This window comes from Xenopus laevis, chromosome 8L (assembly GCF_017654675.1).
Source record: "Xenopus laevis strain J_2021 chromosome 8L, Xenopus_laevis_v10.1, whole genome shotgun sequence".
Taxonomy (NCBI): domain Eukaryota; kingdom Metazoa; phylum Chordata; class Amphibia; order Anura; family Pipidae; genus Xenopus; species Xenopus laevis.
Genome location: NC_054385.1, coordinates 93,269,535 through 93,290,549, shown reverse-complemented (window position 1 = coordinate 93,290,549; position 21,015 = coordinate 93,269,535). Strand labels below are relative to the sequence as shown.

The window sequence follows — 21,015 nt, the reverse complement described above, 5'->3', positions numbered from 1 at the left end:
GTTTTCAAATTTTCGATGGAAGTTTTATGAACCAGTTACTGCTAGATTTGTGTTGGTTATGACTGCCTTCTAGTTAATTTTTCATGCCCAGACATTGCACGAGTGAACTCTATCACCAGCTTAGTGAATTTTTTTTAATATCCTACCCTGTACTACACGCCACTGCTACAGTTCAAGTGTTAGAGGCTGAGAAATGTTTTGTTTGATTGATATGTTCGTGCTCATCAAATCGGACACATTTTTCATACTGAGAGGGTTTACTGATTTATTATTATTCTATGTGGCATCCACATAGATGCATTTTTTTTTTTTTTGCTGTTTAGGGTGATGGGCGACAGGGTGACTTTTCATCCGCAATAAAAAATGCACGACTGCTGGCGAAAATTCTCCTGGAAATGTATTTCCACCAGCAATAATTGAAATTGCTGGTGGTAAATCGTATGTTTCGTTTGTTTCTTCCAAAGTCTGAGGAAACTTCAGGTGGCTTTGGGATGCGTAGGTTTGTATCACCGCTGATTTCAATTATTGACGGTGTATAAGCATTTTTAGGAGATTTGTCACCCACAGTTGTGCATTGTTATTGCAGGCGTCAAATCACCCTGTCAGCCATGGCCCGTAACAAGAATTGTTTTAGCTCTTGGCAATCAAGCAAACCCCAACTAATGGGGGTGCAATGCCTATCAACTAAGTTGCAGAGTTATGGATCACACTGGAGCAGGATGTGTGAGTTGGTTCAAATTTTTGATCTGTGTATTCTAAGGGTAATGTCTGATGGGGAAATTTATTGGCCACAATAAATTGGCACTACCGAGGGCGAGAAATCTACCAAAAATGCTTCTCCACCGGCAATAATTGAATTTGCCAGTGGTAATACCTGCGCATTGTGAAGATGCCTGAGGCAACTTCCGGGACTTCAGAAAAACGAAGCATCACATAGGTTTTACCACAGGGGATTTCAGCATGAATTTGGTATGATCCAGGTAGCCACAGCCATTTGAGGTATCGCTGAAGTGAACATTCACTGTATATCATGTACACATGTACTCTGTGAATCCATTCTGTTGCATTCCTGCTTGCAGTTATTTACAGATACCTGTGCCTTCTATTTTTTGCTGAGTTGTGCTTACTACAGCGGAATGCATATGCTTGTATAGTCTATTGAGCAAATGAACTATGCTTAGGGGTCTGAGCTTGGTCTGTCGCACAGCTGGAAACACTTACACATTTGCAAGTATGTCACACAGAGATCATTAAAGGGGTTGTTCACCTTCAAACAACTAGTTGTTATCAGATAGATCACCAGAAATAACGACTTTTTCCAATGACTTTCTATTTTCTATGTGTCACGGTTTTTCTAATATTGAAGTATAAAGTGTAATTTCTCTCCTTCTGAAGCAGCTCTGGGAGGGGGGGTCGCCGATCCTGTAAACTGTTCTAAATTGATACATTTCTTATCTTTGTCCCTGCTGAGCAGAATCTCTGGGTTTCATTACAGGCAGCTGTTAGAATTGATACAATAGTTGCTAATACTCCAGAGATGCTGCTGAGAAATGTATCAACTAAATGTTGCAAAATTGTAACAGTTCAGAATCTGCACCTGGATTACTGAGCTGTCAGACTCAAACACCAGAGACAGGAACATTCAACTTTAAACTTAGATTTTGGAAAAAACGTAAAAAATAAATAGTGGAAAGTAATTGGAAAAAGTCATTATTTCTAGGGAACAATCTAAAAACAACTAAATTGAAAAAAGTGTTTGGAAGGTGAACAACCCCTTTAAATGTTACCAGTAGAGGTCTACAAAGAGAATTCATTGTGTCTAATGGGGCAAGTGGTCTATTGTGCTCAGACTAGGCAAATGCATAGCAGTAATGCAAAGCTTGTTCTCTATTGCAGCTAATAAATATCAATAATAAATGGAACAGGGGCTGAGGTTATGATAGCATCATCATCATCAGCACAGCTGGGTAAATGCTCAGGCTCTGATGTGCCTTATAGGGCTTAACTCCATGGGAGATTTTGTAGGGTGGTGTTGGATCGACACACAGTCTGACGTAGTTTTAAAATATAAATGGACTGATACAAAAATCTGAGGTGTAAACTACATGGAAGCTTTGCCATTTGACACGACACACCTGTTGGAAAGGAACGCTGCATGCTGTGTCTTCATCTAATTGTATCAGGGTACAGGCTTATGGAAGCTAGCTCATAGTACAAGTTGATCCAGGGACTAGACTGCCATTTTGGAGTCAGGAAGGAATTTTCCCCCTCTTAAGCAAATTGGAGAGGCTTCAGTTGGTTTTTTTTTCTTTTGCCTTCCTCTGGTCTGGACCAACTGGCAGATAGGCAGATTAAAAAAAAGTAAAAAGGTTGAACTTGCTGGACGTGTGTCCTTTTTTTCAACCTAACTTATATGTTACTATGTATCTGATGTTTTTCTTCTCATTAAAATACATTGAGGGAATCCAGGATTTGGTTTGGGATTTGTTCTTTTTCAGCAGTATTCGGCCAAACCCTTGTGCCTGGCCGTATTCTAAACCTAATTTTCATATGGAAATTAGTTGCGGGAAAGGATATCCCCGACTTTGTCACAAAACAAGCCTTTTTCCTTTCCTGCCCCTAATTTGCATATGTGAATTAGGATTTGGTTTGGTATTTTGCTAAATCTTTCAAGCAGGATTCAGCGTATCGATGCATCCCCACTAAAACGTTGTTAAATATGAAAAATATTTCTTTAAAACTCGATTTTAGATTTATAAATTCTAAAAACAAGGAAAAACTTTGTAAAAGCATTCAAGGTCCATAGAAGCCTGTGCTGATCTTATTGGAGTTTTTTTTTTTTTTTTTAACCATTCAGGCTTAGGTTTTTGGATTATATTTCTCTAGTAATTATCCGAAAAACTCGAAGCTTTAGAGAGATTCTATTTTTGTGCACTTTTTTCCGTTCGTACTTTTTATATTCTGATCTTTTAATGAATTTCAAGCCATATGAGATTTTTGAGAAATAGTTTAATTGTGGTTTCAAACTGCTCTAATACCACTAAAATATATATGGGCCTCTTTCTGTCGGATGTAGATGCATGACACACCTTCTTTTATCTGATTTAACATTGCAGCTGTGTGGATCAGATTTTGTAGGGTCGTACAAAATCTTGTGTTGTTGCATGCTGTTGCATGATAAAATCTGACCCATAAAATCTGATCAAAATCTCCTGTGTAGTTTTAGCCTTAAAGGCAAAACAAGCTAGCTGCTCTGAAATACAGACTGCAATTAAGATTCTAGGGCCAGGATCCCCAACTTTTTTCACCCATGAGCAACATTCAGAAGTAAAAGGAGTTGGAGAGCAACACAAGCATGAAAAATGTTCTTGGGGTGCCAAATAAGTGATGTGATTGGCCATTTAGTAGCCCCTATGTGGATTGTCAACCTACATTGAGGTTCTGTTTGGCAGTTCACCTGGATTTTATATAACCAAAACTTGGCTCCAAGCCTGGAATTGAAAAATAAGCACCTGCTTTGAGGCCACTGGGAGCAACATCCAAGGGGTTGGAGAGCAACATGTTGCTCACGAGCTACTGGTTGGGGATCACTGTCCTAGGGCATGAAGTGGATTTTATGTTATTTTAAGCATCTATTTGTAAAACTTCAGAGATATAAACAGGAATAGCCTTGTGTTTGACAGGTACAGAAGGAAGCCTCTCCCAAAGACTTAGTCATGATGACTGTTTTTTTTATGCAATGCTCTGGCCACCTCTGTTCTGCTTGGAAATAATTAGGTGCAGCTTCTGTCTTGAGCTGTTTGGAATGAGTACATTTTGTGCACGCACTGTGAAACCAGCTAAAACATGTTTTAAGCTACATGAGAAGCATTTTACCCATCAAACCCATTGTAGTTTTCTCAAAAAGATGGCAGGAAGTTGCATAATACATCATAAAACAGTGCTCTACACTTCCCCCCTATGATGCTGTGTTTCAGAAGCGTACATCAGCCTTCTCCCTCTTTGGCATCCAATATCGGTTTTAGTAAAATGGATTTGGTCTAACCACTGTTGACATATATTCAGCATTATGTACTCCGGATTAGAAGCGTGCATTTGTAAAAAAAAAAAAAAAAAAAATTGAATGAAAAATAAATATTGTGACCATAACAAATTTAAGTTTAAAAAAAATGTTAACTATTAACTAAAATATAGTTAATCCTTATTGGAGGCAAAACAATCCTGTTGGGTATGGAGATCCAAATTGCAGAAAGATCCCTTATCTAAACAAACCACATGTCCTGTGCATTATGGATGGCCGTACGGCTTTGGTGCTCTCAAGGGGGGCCCGGCAGTGCTGCACTTTTGAAAGAGCCGGGCCCCCCTTCAGAGTGCCAAAGCGTGCGGCCATTTTGAAATCCCGAACAGCCAAAATGCGGAAGTGCCGAACAGCCATAGGACCTGAAGCCACGAAAATAGCTGAAGCTGCAGTCCCGAAGCGGCGAAAAGACCCGGAGATACGAAAATAACCGAAGCCTCACAAAAGGAGGCGAACACCAATTTGTGGTTTTTTTTTTAATGTAATTTTATTCTAATATTCCATAGGTGTATTATTCTAATATTCCATAGGTCCCTCCCACCAATGTTTTTTTAAAAAATATATTTTTTTGAGGCCCCAATTTTTTTTAACTTGTAAGGGGGCCCTGGCACCAATGTTTTTTTTAAAAATATTCTTTGGGGCCCCAATTTTTTTTAACTTGTAAGGGGGCCCTTGCGCCAATGTTTTTTTTTTTTTTAACTTATAATGGGGCCCTGACCATCAATATAATGTTTTTTATAACGTGTGTGTGTGGGGGGGGGGGTTACTTTTTTAGCGCTGATGTCTGTGCGGTCTTTTATCTGTGATGTGGAGTGGGCGGGATCTGTTGTGGGGCTTGAGCGCTAGTGCAGACGGGGCCCAGGGGGCCCCCGAAAATTTTGTTGTACAGGGCCCGTGATTTCTAATGGCAGCCCTGCGGCAACCCTGTAAGTAGGGTTGCCACTTGGCCGTTATTTTATCAGCCTGACTGGTAAAAATTATTGTTGATCCCAATGTTATTGTGAAAAATGATAATTATATAGGAAGGCCAGTATTTTTTTTCGGAAAAGGTGGCAACCCTAATTGTAAGCTATTGCTGGGCTAGGGATTGGGTATAGATTGGGAAGCAAGGATTTCAAAGTGAGACAGTGCCTAGTCGGCAAGGGATTCTTTATCACTAAATTCACCCCTAATGTTATTTGACACTTCACAGGTATTTGCTATTCACACCAGGTCCTGTCTCAACCGGTCTAACAAACACAAATCTTTCACTCAACTCATACACACTCAGTGCAGATAGTGCCCGAGTTGAAATCATCCTTGTGAATGCAGCACTCTAAGACAGCAACGCTAACCATTAAGCCACCCAATTTACTTAGTTGCTGTAAAACACAAGATATGTTTGTCGTCACACTCCATCTGTCTATCTAAACTTCAGTATTTTTATCTGACTTGAACACTTTGGGTGGAGCAGCAGTGTCTCTTCCTTCTTGTTTTCCTGCAGCAGATAAACATCTGTAACATTTCTCTAAATATGAGGGTTTCTTTGCATCTATGATATCAGCAGCTCAGTTCCAATATATTAGAGCAAAGTCTGTAGAGTATATGATGAATTAATCAGGAGATAGGGACCTAACCTCTTTGTATCCATGGGTATCTGGTGATGTTTCAGTTTACAGTGAGAAAATAGCTATAATTACAAATGAGTTAAACCCTCTTGCAGTGAGTAAATTGCTCAGTACTTAATGATTAATCCGTTACATAAAGCAGTGCAGTCCAGTCTCTGTGCCTCCAGAAAGCCAATTAGGCTGTGGGTTATACCATGTTTTATGTTTATTTATATTTTGAGAGTTTTCAGGTAGATTCAGCTGTAATGTGTAAAGAAAAATAAAAAGCGTGCCAGTTCATGGCATTGATTCATATAGATGGAATGTGATTAAAGCAATTGTGTTTCTGGATGATTTATTGATGATTTCTATAAAAACCCTACTAGTCCCTCCCATAACAAAATTCTTTGTGCACGCCACAATTTGTTTAATGCGCTGGCCTCAAAACCTTTATGCACAGCTTAGAGGGAACATTGTTCCCAGGCTATGCACTGGAGTTGGTGGCACTTAGCACCCTGCACTGTAGGATAGGAACCAATCAGCAGCTATACTTACTTGATAGGGAACTGAAGCCTGTCTCTGCTGTAGGGCCGTGATTGGTTATTTCCTGTTAGGATGAACCCACACCTTATTTGAAACATGGATAGTGGCTCTAGCAAATAAATAGGAAGCCCTAATTAAGGGGCCATTTTTAAAAATACTAGTTTTTAGCCCAAAGTATAACCAGCACCATATATTATTCATTATTGCCTACAAGATCCGAGGGAGCTTTATTTATGCTATATATCTCCTTTAATTTGTTTTATCCTCCTGTCATAAATGTTGTATCTTCTCTTACCTTTCCTATTTTCTCTCTTAAAGTTTTTACTGTTAGCATTAACATTGGTGTCCAATTTAATTACAGGATCAGCTCGGAGCGGCGTAAAGAAAAATCACGCGATGCTGCCAGGTGTCGGAGGAGTAAGGAGTCTGAGGTCTTTTATGAACTATGTCACGAGTTGCCTCTGCCGCACAATGTCAGCTCAAATCTTGACAAGGCCTCTATCATGAGGCTGACCATCAGTTACCTGCAGATAAGAAAGTTGCTTGATGCAGGTGAATATTCTCAGCACAAACCACATTATAAATATTTGTAAGCAGGCATGCACTGAATGCAAAATTTGGTTTGGTATTTAGCCAAGTCCCAAGAATGTTTGTAAGATTCAGATGTAGCCTCTTTCTTGAAATGCAGCCATGTTTTTTTTACTCATGCTTTTGGGAATATTTGGATATTATATTCCACAATTACATGCAAACCAGTTGCTTGTCAGTTATAGGATGGACATACATTTGAATCCATATACATAAAGGAACAGTAACATCAAACAATTTGTGTTGTAAGTTAATGAAAATCGAATGAACCGATTGCCTTGCACTAGTAAAACTGGTGTGTTTGCTTGAGAACCAATGCTATAGTTTATATAAATATGTTGCTGTGCTGCTGTGGGAGTAGTCATTCAGGTTGAAATATGGCTAAATGGTACAGGTTAAGTAGCACTCTGTAGAATACAATGGATTTAGTTCTTGCACAGGAATTAAAATGTTTTTTTTTTTTCCATATTACAGTTTGCTACATTAGTTGATACAGTTTTCCACAGCATCTGTGGATTATTCGCAACTGTTGTATCAGTTATAACAGCTGCCATTAAAGGGGTGGTTCACCTTCAAGTTAACTTTTAATATGTTATAGAATGGCCAATTCTAAGCAACTTTTCAGGTGGTCTTCATTATTTATTTTTTTATAGTTTTCAAATATTTACCTTTTTCTGACTTTTCCCATCTTTCAAATGGGGGTCACTGACCACATTTAAAAACAATAGTTCTGTAAGTCTACAAATGTTATTGCTACTTTTTATTACTCCTCTTTCTATTCAGATTTCTCCAATAACATTCTAGTCTCTCATTTAAATCAATGCATGGTTGCTAGGATTATTTGGATCCTAGCAAACAGTTGAAATTGCAAACCAGAGATAATAAAAATAAATAATAAAAAGTGAAAACCTATTGCAAATTGTCTCAGCATATCACACTCTAAATCATACTAAAAGTTAATTTAAAGGTGAACAACCCCTTTAATGAAACTTGGGATTGAGCTCAGCAGGGACAAAGGTAAGAAATGTATCGAGAACAGTCAGGGTTGGTGAAACTCCGCCCCCCCCCCCCCGCAAGCTGCTTCAGAAAGACATAACTAATAATGAAGCTTTAAAAGGGTGGTTCACGTTAACTTTTAGTATGTTATAGAATTGCCAATTCAAAGCAACTTTTCAATTGGTATTCATTATTTGTTTTTTATCGTTTATGAATTATTTGCCTTCTTCTCCTGACTCTTTCTAGCTTTGAAAAGGGGGTCACTGACCTCATCAAAAAACAAATGCTGTGTAAAGCTACAAATGTATTGTTATTGCTACTTTTTATTACTCATCTTTCTTTTCATCTTTTCCGACCCTCCATTATTAATATTTCATATTCTCATTCAAATCAATCTGGTTGCATTTGGACCCTAGCAACCAGATTGCTGACATTGCAAACTGGAGAGCTGCTAAAAAAAACTAACTTAAAACCACAAATAATAAAAAATAAAAACCAATTGCAAATTGTCTCAGAATATTGCTCCCTACATCATACTAAAACTTTACTTAAAGATGAACAACCCCTTTAATATTAGTAAATGGAAAGTCTTTATTTCTGGTGAACCATCTGAACTGAAAAAGTGTTGGAAGGTGAGCAACCCCTTCACACCCGTTGTATTCTTCAGAGCCTATCTGTTATCTGCTATTCAGCTTATGCCTTTTCTCTTTTTCAGACTGAATAGCTACACCCATGGCTACACAGCAGCGCATTTATATAAACTATAGTAGTGTTTCTGATGCAAACAGATCAGTTTTACGAGTGTAAGACAACGGTTCATTATATTTTAATTGGTTTCGAACACTAGAACGCCCTTTGTAGGGCTTACTTTACCTTTTACATCTTGCTTTTGCGGATTTGTGCCTGTCCAGAGTATTGATCTCCGTTTGAGGTTGTCTAACAAGCTGAAAGACAGTATAGCTTCATCCTCAGAGTTAAAGGGGAAGGAAACCTCGTCGGCGCTAACCCCCCTCCCCCCCTCCCGTGTATTGCCCCCCCTCCCTCCTCCCCCCTGGCCTACCCCTCCCGCTGGGCAAATCGACAACTGTGATTTTTTTTTTTTTTATTAACACATCCATACCTGTTCTAAAGGAACTTAACATTTCACCTGTCAATCATATATTGCCTGCCCCCCATGCCTTAGGCACAAATGCTTTGCTTCTCTAGTGTGAAGCTCTGCCCCATTTTGCTTTCTAAGCACTTCTTTTTTCCAACTATGAAGACCTCAAAGAGATGCCTACTGGGCATGCTCACTGCCTCAATGGAAATAAACCCGGAATATGCAGTAGGCACCCCTTTGAGGTCTTCATAGTCAAAGAGGAGGAGTGCTTGGAAAGCATTGTATTTTATTCTGAGACAGTTTGGAGTCATTTTAGAGATGGGGGGGGGTGTTACTTATTCTTTAAAGCAAAACTGTTCCTTAGGTGGTTTTGTGGTAAGAAATCTACATTTCTTCTTCTTAGGGGATTTGGATGGTGAGACTGAGCTGGACAAGCAACTCAATTGTTTCTATTTGAAGGCACTGGAAGGGTTTGTCTTGGTTCTGACTGAAGAGGGGGATATGATTTATCTCTCTGAAAATGTCAACAAGTGTATGGGCCTTACACAGGTAAGAGAATTTTCTTTTCATGCATTCTGAGGTTGGGTATAAAATGTGTCTGCATAATGTTTCTTCCTATTTACAGTTTGAGCTTACTGGACACAGCGTGTTTGATTTTACTCATCCTTGCGATCATGAAGAGCTAAGGGAGATGCTAACTTTCAGAAATGGCAAGTACCTGCTCTTTTCTGTTCAAACCATCCCCACTGCTGTCTTGAGTCCTACACTGACACTTTATTGTTGTTATTATTATTATTCAGTCGGGGATTTTAAACTTTGTTATCCATTTTCAAAACTGATATGGTACTTAGCTAGGCATTCATTTTCCATTTCTAAATATTTAACTACTTGTATATTAAAATGTGTTATTCTGCCGTATTCAGTTCTGAATATTAGTCAAAGTGTTGCTTTATATATGATGAAATCCTTTTAAAGGATGATTGGAGCAGTATATTGCCCTTTTCAACACAAGTTCAGTCATAAGGGCTTGTCTATTGTTTTAATTATGAAATATCTATATTGTTTAACATTTGTTGCACTAAACAAAGTAAAACCTGAAAATAAGGTTAGATTGAGCACAATAAAATCAAAAATCGCCAGTTCACGAAGAATCTATCTGTATAATGGTTGTTCATTATCTGTAGCTGGGGGAAGGGATTTACTTGTTTATACAGAGGGCTGTTCATTTGTTTAATTTTGGTTGCATGAACCAGAAAGTTGAATGTAAAGTTGCTTTCTGTTCGAGTGAGTCCTGCTTAGTGCAAGACACAACAAACAACATATTGTATGTATTTCAACTAAGGATTTCTTCAGGTCAATGCAGAGATCACTTACCTAAATCATCTAATCAATTCGTAATGTTTTCATAGCTCTGTAGCAGGTGGCCATAGCTTCTGACATGTGTAGTGTGCTGTTCTCTTGTCCAGCAGTAAATAAAAATGATTAAAGGGTACAGAATTCCTCCCATGCAAATACTACTTTTTTGTTGTAACAAAACTATCTGGCAAATCTCAAAAAAAGTCTCAAATTTGAAAATACAGTTCCCATGGACTTCTACATGAACTAGTCAGCTTTTAGATGTCAAATAATTTTATTCAAAATTGTGCTTAACAAATTAAGAACATTTCTGTTTTGTGAACTCAAATTCAGATAAATGATTTTTGCTGCAAATAATTGCAGTAACAACAGGAATTCTGATAAATCTGCCCTCTGAGTAATTTGGAAATGTTGCTGCAAAATAACATAGCTGCTAATGTCTGGATCAGTTACACTTGATGATACCCGTGTGATTTTATGGTCTGAAACAAGATATGTCTGTTTCTTGGAGCCCCAGTTTGCTGTTTGCATTTCTTGCCATTGTCTCTAATTGGAATCAAGCTTGGTGTGTTTTTCTCTCTTCAACACGCAAACTCATTGATTCCCTTTTAAATCTGATAATGTGTTTTTAATTATAATTATATTGTTGTCTATTCAAGTTACAAATTAACTTTTTATTTTGAAGATAAAATGAGTGTGAACTATAACAGTACATTCTCATAAAAAATGAGGTGGACTTCAACTTAAAAAAAAAACTAAGAGCAAAGAACACACAAGGGAACACCTGATCCTGCAGGGCAAATTCCATCTCAAACAAAGTTATACAATATCTCACTATATCTCTGAGTTGTTGGCAAAGAAATCGGTCCTCATGTTTCCCCCTGGAATAACATTTACATTTTATAATGCAATAGCTGATCTTGCACATTGACACACAATGCCATTAAATTAATTTAATTCTTAAAATCCGTATTTCATGTTTTTATCACAAAGTATATGAGTAACGGAATAAATTAGTCTGTAACTGTTGCTGTTCTAAACTTTTAAAGGGCCAGCAAAAAAAGGAAAAGAACAAATCACAGAGAGAAGTTTCTTCCTTCGTATGAAATGTACATTAACCAGTCGTGGAAGAACCGTGAATATAAAGTCAGCCACATGGAAGGTATATTTATTTTCTTTCATTGAGCATGTCTTTTGTTCAGGAATGTTGCTTTTCAAGCATTAAGTCTCGTGAATATCTAAGCCTACTCTAATCAGAACACAACTGTATGTACTAAATGTAAGTAGCGATTAAAGCTAATAAGCTCATTTGAACGTTCCCAGGCTTATTTTGAACCTCTGCTACCAATATAGGAGAGAATTAAAAAGTGAAATTCTTCTCAGCTGGATGTTCAACATCATGTTAACTGACATACATGCATGCAGTATTCCATGAAGATTTTTTCAGATATTTACATACAACTTATCTTAAGATACAGTTTAATATTCTATGAATAAGTAGAAAATCAAAGGGTAAAAAAGCCTGTAAAAAAGATTGCTCTACAAATCATAACAAATCATGTAACAATTAAGATTTAAGTCTGTAAATTTGTCTCTCATTGCCTTGTGTCTTTCTAATGTTGGTCCTCTTTCTTCCTGGTGGTGACACTTTGCACATACCCAGTGATATTTATAGAACCTTTTCAGTTGGTCTTCTTTATCTTGTAGAGTTTTTAAATTATTTACTTTTCCTTCTGCCTGTTTACAAATGTCAAATAGGAGTCAAAGATTATTGCTCTACGAGGCTACGGTTTTATTATTTGCTTTTAATTCAGGCCTTCTGCTATTGTTCTTCAGTCTTGCTAAAGTACATTGGGCCACAGCAACCAGAAATTACAGACTGCAGAGCTGCTACTAAATTAAACCATAAATAAATGAACAAATGGTCTCAGAAAAGCACTGTTTATATCACACAAAGTTAATTTCAAGGTGAACTACCTTTTTAAGTAGAATGCTTATTTCTATTTTTAATGGCAGGGTAAGAGAAAATTACATTACATAATTACATAAAGTGACATGGTAAAAGAATGCCATACGTGTTTTCTGTCATGCAACAATAGTCCTAAAAGGGTTATACAATACACCGCACTTGGATTATTCTAACAAAAAGAGTAAGCATTCAGATGAACTCTCTACAAAAAATAAGACCATGTTTCATTCCACATAGCGATGAAGGAGAAAGTGGCCTGACACGTTTTGTTCTTGTAGGCGCATCCTCATAGGCTTATTAGAGTTAGAAAGACAGACTACATGCTAATGAATCGCTGTATAACACTTCAGTTTACAAAGTGCATTTTTTTCTCCACAAAATAAAATATTACCCTTTTTTGGACTTACACCAAATGACACATTGTGCAGCTTAATGTATTGCTTATTTACTATCAGTGTTTTACAGCAGTGAACTTCAGACTGTGACTAGCAGCTGAAATACACCTATGATCTGTAGTTCCACAGCTGAAAAGCCACAAGGGAGGTAGAAGGTCTTTGCTCTAGTCTAGGCTTTATACAGAAGGCATTGGGGTATAGCCTGCTTTTATTTCAGGCTTATTATTTTGCTCACCACTGTAAAAACTATTTTAAATAAATTAAACTAATTAGCAAAGAACTTTCGGGTTGCTAAACCCACTAATAGCTTATTCAAGTATTGCATTTTGTCTGTCTTAACTGGGAATTGAACATTAGAAGAGCTGCCTAGTGAATGTGTGAGCATTTCTTAGAGAGGATCTCGGTTGCTTTATTTAGAAGGGACAGGAGTTAGATTGTCTTTCTAGCAGTGTATTAGCAGACATGCCAGATGCTAGAGGTGACTAGGTCTGGTTGAAGGATTACTATAATTGTTTAATTGCTTGCGTGCCAAAGCCTATTAAAATCACTTGCCATTCCTGAAAGCTATAATGTCGAGTCCCAAAAAAAAAAAAAAACCTTTAAAGATTGAGGCTTTTTTTTTGTATTCATTTTTAGCAATGTGCCAGCATATTGGGTTTATTTAATGTTTACATGATTTTTTTTTTAGTAGACTTAAGTTGTGACAATCTAAATTAAGTAAAGATCCGTTATGCCGAAAACCTCAGGTACTCAGAATTCTGTACAACTGATAAGTGACTAGGGGTACATTAAGCTACCAATCGCCTGTAAACAAAGTAGGGATTCTTTGTCCAAATATTGCAGTTTGTTCAAGCTGGCCAACTACATCAGACATCCCTGGAACACAAGTTGCAGGTAGAACTGTGAAAAATGTAAAGTGAAGTGGTACAAATTTTATGTAGTTGGCCAGCTTGAATATATCGCAATATATGGACAAACAATCCCTGTTTTGTTTAAAGTGGAGAGCAATTTTTTTGTCTGGCATTGCACATAATGTCTCAATATCCTTACTATATTAATGGGTGAGCACAGAGGCCCTTACCAAAAAAAGGAATTGTGAAATAACAAAGCTCCATCCTTTACTGAGACAATGGAAACCATGTGCTTTAGATGTTGGGAGTGAAACTTCACCTCTCTAAGGGGTTAATTTAATGTTTAATTTCTCTTTGTTTTTAAAGGCAACTTTAGATCGTAATATACAAGACTTAATTTTATTCCTCCTATGACATAGGCTACTATGACCTTTGCTGCAGCCAGCAATCATATGCCGCTTAGGACAGAACCCCCACTGACTGCTAAATTTAACTACTGGCTTCTATCAGCACCATCCTCCTATATTACCAGGGTGCCGTGCACAGGCAGTGTTGCTTTGAAGCATTGGTTACTGACACGTTCCTATAAAAATCAAAGGAACGTGTCAGTATCAAGTATGTGTTGCACCCACAATAGTTCCCCTCAAAGCCACCCGCTGACACAGACACTAACAGATCTTCCATATTGCTTCAGTGACGCTTTGCTGGGGGAGGAGCGATCCTTTCATAGGCTGAATTCCCGTTTTCATTCGTAGTTCGCCTATGGAAGGATCATGCTGCCCGAGCCCAGCGTCACTGAAACAGCACCGAAGATCTTTTAGCAGTGTCGGAGGGTTGGGTTCATGCAGGTTCGTGGGGCTGGGTGGCAGCTTTGAGGGGAACTATTGCGGGTGCAACACATACTTGATACTGACACATTCCTATGATTTTTTATAGGAACGCGTCGGTATCGCTTTAGGGCTACTGGAGGCAATGCAATGTGTGTGTTTTGTACAGAGGAGGAGGAGGAAACCAAAATCTAAGTGGGGGGCTTCCAGGGAAGCTGTATCTACATTGGCATAGGGCTTTTGGGCCTGGGAAGCAGCATCTCAGAAGTAAACGGTTACCTTGCAATGTAATGATTCTTACAATAACATAACTTTTGCTTTAGTTGAAATTGAGAAGAAATGAATAACCGGTAAATAAAAAAATTTCTTTGTAATCAGGTCCTTCACTGTACAGGACACATGCGTGTATATGATAATGCAAACAACCAGAACCATTGTGGCTACAAGAAACCTCCCATGACATGCATGGTTGTAATCTGTGAACCTATTCCTCATCCATCGAATATTGAGTTCCCCTTGGACAGCAAGACCTTCCTTAGTCGCCACAGCCTTGACATGAAGTTTTCCTACTGTGATGAAAGGTATGTTGGGAAAGGTGTTTTGGTTGGTTATGTATTTAATAACACACTCGTCTCTAATGTGTTATATGAACAACGTATATGATGCTTTTTTATTTTTTTCTATTTTAGGGTAACTGAATTAGTAGGATATGAACCAGATGAACTTTTGGGGCGTTCAGTCTATGAATATTATCATGCCTTGGACTCTGATCATTTGACCAAAGCTCATCATAATAGTAAGTGCTGATCTTTTATATAGATGACATGTTGACTAATTCATTACTTAAAGTGCAGTATACCCCTTTTTTCAACAAGAGTCAAAAAAGGGGGTATATGAGTTTGTTTGGAACAAACTTTTGTTTAAATTCTAAAACATCTATGGTTTTTGATGTTTCTTGCGATAAACAAGGCAAATATGAAATTAAAAATAGTAACATTGAGCTACTTGTTTGTATGAACACAATCAAGACAAATTCTGAGAAGCCTTCTGTATAATAAGCTACTTCTTATCTAAAAAACATAAAAGGATGCAGCTGGAGGAAGGGAGGGCTTCTGATTTGTTATAACAGTCAGGTTGTCAAAACAGTCAGGTTTAGGAACTTAGTTATAATTACTTACAAAAGCAGAACTGTTGGCAAAAAACCAACAATGTGACCTATATGTAACTTTTAATGCAGAGTAATATTTTGAAAAGAACATTTTTAGTGTCAGTATCACTTTAAGACTAAAGGGGGAGGGGTTGAGCTGTCCCTGCAGCATAGGCAGACTGTTGTGGTTCCCTTTCAATCTGATTGTTTATTTTTTTTCTTTCCTTACAGTGTTCACAAAGGGACAGGTGACTACTGGGCAGTACAGAATGCTTGCAAAAAAAGGTGGTTATGTCTGGGTTGAAACACAAGCCACTGTTATATACAATTCTAAGAACTCTCAACCACAGTGCATTGTCTGTGTAAACTATGTACTCAGGTAAGCATCATTAAATAGATTTTTTTTCAACCATTACATTTTTGGTATCATTAAAGCTGTATGCTTGTATAGCACCCTTCCAAGCTTACTAATTCCCTTCCCGCTATCCGATCATCACCTAATTTCCTTTCAGATTACACTTTCACCTGTGCTATCACAGCCATCTCTCTCCACCCACACATACAGAAACCCAACCCTGGCACACTAGTTATCGATGTACCTCAAAAGATGTAGTAGATCAGCTGAACAATAGTGGAGAAAGTCACTAACGGATCCTTGACCACCCAATTCTAGACATTCTATATTTGTGACTCAATTGTACCCTAACCATTTAATTTGTAAACTCTGGTGAGTAGGGCCCTCTGATCCTATCGTACTCTGTAAATCCATGTTTGTTATTTACTGTTTGTTCCCTGTTTGTTAGCTAATGTAAAGCAATGCGTAACTTGTTGACGCTATATAAATAAATGTTGAATATGCTATTTACAACTTTGTGTCCATGACATCCAACTAGTTTTAATATTAGCAGTACAATTTTTTTCTTCTTTTATTTCCAGTGAGGTGGTGGAGAAAGATTTGATCTTGTCCCTGGGTCAGACAGCAAGTGTTTTGATTCCAGTGGAATCACAAGAGATAAAGATGCCAGAAATCTTCACAGAGCTGAATGAAGAGAACAATTCTGAGTGCTTGTTTGATAAACTGAAGCAGGAGCCAGAATCTCTTACAGTTCTTGCACCCGATGCTGGGGATGAAATTATTCCATTGGATTTCAGTTCAGGTGGTAAGTGTGTTTTGAGGCAATATGGTACTTTTAATAATCCAATGCTTGCTTCACTTATTACCTGCAAGTACTAGTTTCTCATCCCAGCCTACACCTTTATAAATATTTGCTCCTTTATAATTACTCAACTGCTTTTAATGTCCTCATTCAGCCAATTGCTCCACCACTGCCTTCCACTTTGCCTCTATAGCTCCACCCCATGTGTACACTATTTTGCCACTATTTATTGCCTCTTTATTTCCTGGCTACTATTCTCCTTGCTAGAACTACAATACCCATATACATTGCTGTTTATAGTATTTATTATTTAGATTGATACCCTTAAAAGTATATATTTTTTTTAATATTGACCTGACATTGCTTTTAAATAGCTTTACTTGTTTTTTTCAGATTCTGACAAACCATACGAAGATGTTCCACTTTACAATGATGTAATGCTTCACTCTACCAGTAATAAACTGGAAAGTACACCAATCACTCCTCTCCCAGCCCCAGAAATGCCAAAGCCTTTGCGTAGCAATGTCGACCCTGCACTTAACCGGGAAGTTGTGATAAAGATGGAATCAAATCCAGAACAACTTGAGCTAGCATTCACCATTCCACAGCTATCCAAGCCAGACAGCCCTTCAGATATCAGTTCCAGTCAGAGCTCAACTGAGGTCAGTATAGAACTTCATTGAACATTCATAAGGAATACAGTGGGAAATTATATGGGTCAAATAAAGGGGGAACAGATGCAAACACATGGTCTTCTGTGTGCTTACATGGCTTGTGATCTTCTAAACTCGCTCCCTTGAATTGTGCTGTTACAAAGTGCAGAAAGGGATATGTTAGACTTGCTCTGCTTCCATGTAAAACTGTGAACTTAAACTGTGTTTTTGCAGATCATGTTTAACAGAAGTGCATTTAATTTCTCTTTATCATACTTACATATCAGATCATTATAAATGCACCAGTTTACTGTTTATTTATTATACTATTTAGTTGTAAGTGGATTTACAGGAAAATTACTTTTTGTACTTTACTTACTTTCTCCTCCTCTAGCCTAATACACCAGAATATTGCTTTGATGTCGACAGCGAAATGGCAAGTGAGTTCAAGCTGGATTTGGTGGAAAAACTGTTTGCAATAGACACAGAAGCAAAAGCACCTTTTACTACCCAGGTTTGTGATTTATAAATACTTTTACTACTCTATGTTGCATTAGTCAATAGTAAAACAAATGCATTAATAAGTACAGTAAATGTACTTAAATATAAATGTATGTTATCACAAGTGCAAAAGTGTAAAAAAAAAAAATCTGGAAGCCATTCTAAGTGGGGAGACTCAGAAAACTGCATGCAAGGGCATAGGGAGGGCTCATGTTCCTTAAGAAAATGGCTAAAGTTTTTAGACAAGGTGACATGGATATGCAGAAGAATATTGTTTTTTTTTTGTGAGGCTTCTTACAACTATGTATTAGGTTGAGGGTCAGGGTGGATTGAAGAGCCGCTCAGAATACACTTATGAGGGCTGGTAGAAGAAAGGACTCTGTACTGTGCAGCTTGAAGATTTCAGACATCAGACGGCGCTGCACAGCTTACTCAGGGCTCCTGCTCTTCTACAGTGTGCTTGCTGGTGAGTGTACATTTGGCACAATAAAATGCTTAATGTGTGCATATCTGGTGTATGAAAGAGCACGTAGTGTTTTTCTGTACTGTCATGTATTCGTGCATGTGCATTGTATATACAGTATGGGTTATTAAACAATGCCCAGGGAAAAAGCATGTCTCCTCCATCTTACTTGGCTTACCTAGGTGTCCCTCTTCAGACTTAGATTTACACATAAGCAGCAAAACTATTCTTTATTCTACAGCAAAAGCACAAACTAAGTCTCTACTAGGGATGTCTAGGAAAAGTAAGTGGTGCTGCTTTACATTTTAAGGCTTAAGCATACAATGGCATTGCCAATTTCGTGCTTGCTACTTTGTTGCAACACTTGTTTCGTACATGTTCCTGCACAATCAAGATGCAATGCACAAAAAGAGGTTTTGTCCAGGATAAGATTGCCTAAATGTATTGGTAAGAACTTGTGTAGTGCCCTGACCTAAACCCAACTGAATATGAGTGGGATAAATGAGGACACCGGCTCTGAGTCAGACCTGATTCCCCAACATCGGTGCCCTATCTCACGTATACTCTTGTAGCTAAATGAAAGTGAGTAGCACCAACAATGCGCCAGAGCCTAGTAGTAAGGGGGGACTAAATTCATATTCATGGCCTTGTTAGGAGAATAAGATGCTGGGTATGCAGGTATCTAGTTACTATTGACAATATAGTGCACCTGTTTACAGGAGTATAGCAAAAGGTAATTGTGAAATTGTTATCTGATGATATTGTCGTGGAAGTTCAAATAACGGAGACCACGTGAGATAAAAAAAAAAAAAGGATAAAGTTAGACACTAGCTGCATGGATTCTGAGCTCACTAAGAGTCAGAACCCCAAACAGAGAAATCAGAGTTTTTATAAACTTGGGAACATATGACACAAGGACTTATAGGCATTAAATGGCATTACTAGTGTGAGAGCATAGAGATATCTCTTCAAATAACCAATGAAACGGTCTTCTCCGAGGTCAAGGTGATAATGACCAAGCTTGCTTGAGAACAGAATCCATCCAAGTCAGGATTTTATTTTTTCTCAATACCCACATACCATTGTGTTTTTTTTATTTTTTTAATAGATTTATTTCTGCTGGCTTGTTCTTAATAAGTAGGAAAGCTTATCTCTTACACCATCGTTATGTGCTGAAAAAGCATTGGGCTTTGGCTCTGTAATGTGACCCTTCTAAACTGTACTACCTCTTGTTTGGTTGTTTTTTTGTTTGCTTCTCTTCTAGAATAGCCAAGCCTCATTTTCATTTTTATTGATTTTTGACAGCACATTCAGAATTTTTATATGAGCTAAGTTGTGGGAGATGCCTGTGGAGCACAGCTAATAAATCGTGTTTTTGGATTACTTTACTGTTCTGTAACATAACTGCTATTATTCTTTATATACTCCTACATTTGCACACGTTACTGTACCTTCTTTATCATAATTATGCTCTTTTGTATGTAACTCTTACAGGAAACTGATTTAGACTTGGAGATGTTGGCACCGTATATTCCTATGGATGACGATTTTCAGTTACGAACCTTTGACCAACTTTCATCTTTGGAATGCGATTCATCAATTCCGCAAACCTTAGGAAGCATGACCACTCTATTTCATCAGTCTCTTTCGCCATCCACCAGTGATTTCAAGCCAGAGGATGCCATGAGTGATCTTAAAACCATTATTCAGTCACCTGTCCACATGATGAAAGAGTCCACCAGTGCTCCAGTATCACCATATAATGGAAACAGAAGCCGCACAAGTTCACCAGTAAGGCCAGCCAAAGCAGTGGTTGATAAAACTGAGAAATCACGTCCAGGAACTCCAAATTTACCTGTTCCGTTAAATAAAAGGTAAATTAAGCAATTTTTCACATGGCATAATTAATAAAAACTGCATAGATGATTTCAAGATGGGTAGCTGAAAACACAAGTGGTTTTCTCTAGTGCCCCCGCCTGTTCCTATAATCAGATACTATATCTTGTGCTCATAAGTTGGTTGTACTTGCACCAGTGAGTCAAACCTATTTAACAGTAATTTTTTTATACAATTCTGTTCATTTTCAGGTGTACAATATTGGATGAAGAACTGAATCCAAAGATGATTGCTTTACACAATGTACAGCGAAAACGTAAAATGGAAAGTGATGGCCCACTTTTCCAGGCTATTGGAATTGTAAGTTTGACAATATAAATGTATAATCAATAAAAAATGGAACAAGTCTCAGAGAGAGATAGAGATATATATTTATATATATATTATATATATATATTATATATATATATATATATATATATATATATATATATATATATAAATTATATATATTATATATATATATATATAAATAAATAAATTAAATAAATAAATAATATATATATATATATATATATATATATATATATATATATATATATATATATATATATATATATATATATATATATATATATATATATATATATATATATACACTTTACAATATACATTAGTCTCAGTCTGTCAATTCTGGAAATGATGTGTAAAAAGTAAAACATTTTTTTAACTTGGTGTTGTGTCTTTACGGCACAAATCATAATTTGGGACTTTTAAAAAACCCTGGTTAGGGAAGTGGTGCTGCAACTGTTCTCATCCTATTTTGCAGTAACTAGACCTTCTGCTCTGTAACATATCTGTTTTGACAAAGGAAGGTCTTTTCGTTAATAGGCAATATCTATTTTCTGATCTTGTAATAAGGCTACAAAATTGGAATAATTGTTTCTGCGATGTATTTTAAAGTAGTCCT

The 21,015-nt window shown here is 37.3% G+C and overlaps 1 protein-coding gene across 1 annotated transcript in view; it reads left to right on the top strand.

Annotated features, from left to right (window-relative positions):
• Positions 1-21,015, top strand: part of hif1a.L (hypoxia inducible factor 1 subunit alpha L homeolog) — a 38,093-nt gene that overhangs the window by 8,281 nt on the left and 8,797 nt on the right. Inside the window, 12 exon segments of the mRNA NM_001086980.1 lie at positions 6,569-6,759; positions 9,294-9,439; positions 9,516-9,600; positions 11,296-11,408; positions 14,667-14,869; positions 14,978-15,084; positions 15,667-15,814; positions 16,372-16,595; positions 16,986-17,254; positions 17,640-17,759; positions 19,704-20,083; positions 20,297-20,405. Of these exon segments, the coding sequence (NP_001080449.1) occupies positions 6,569-6,759; positions 9,294-9,439; positions 9,516-9,600; positions 11,296-11,408; positions 14,667-14,869; positions 14,978-15,084; positions 15,667-15,814; positions 16,372-16,595; positions 16,986-17,254; positions 17,640-17,759; positions 19,704-20,083; positions 20,297-20,405 (2,095 nt within the window).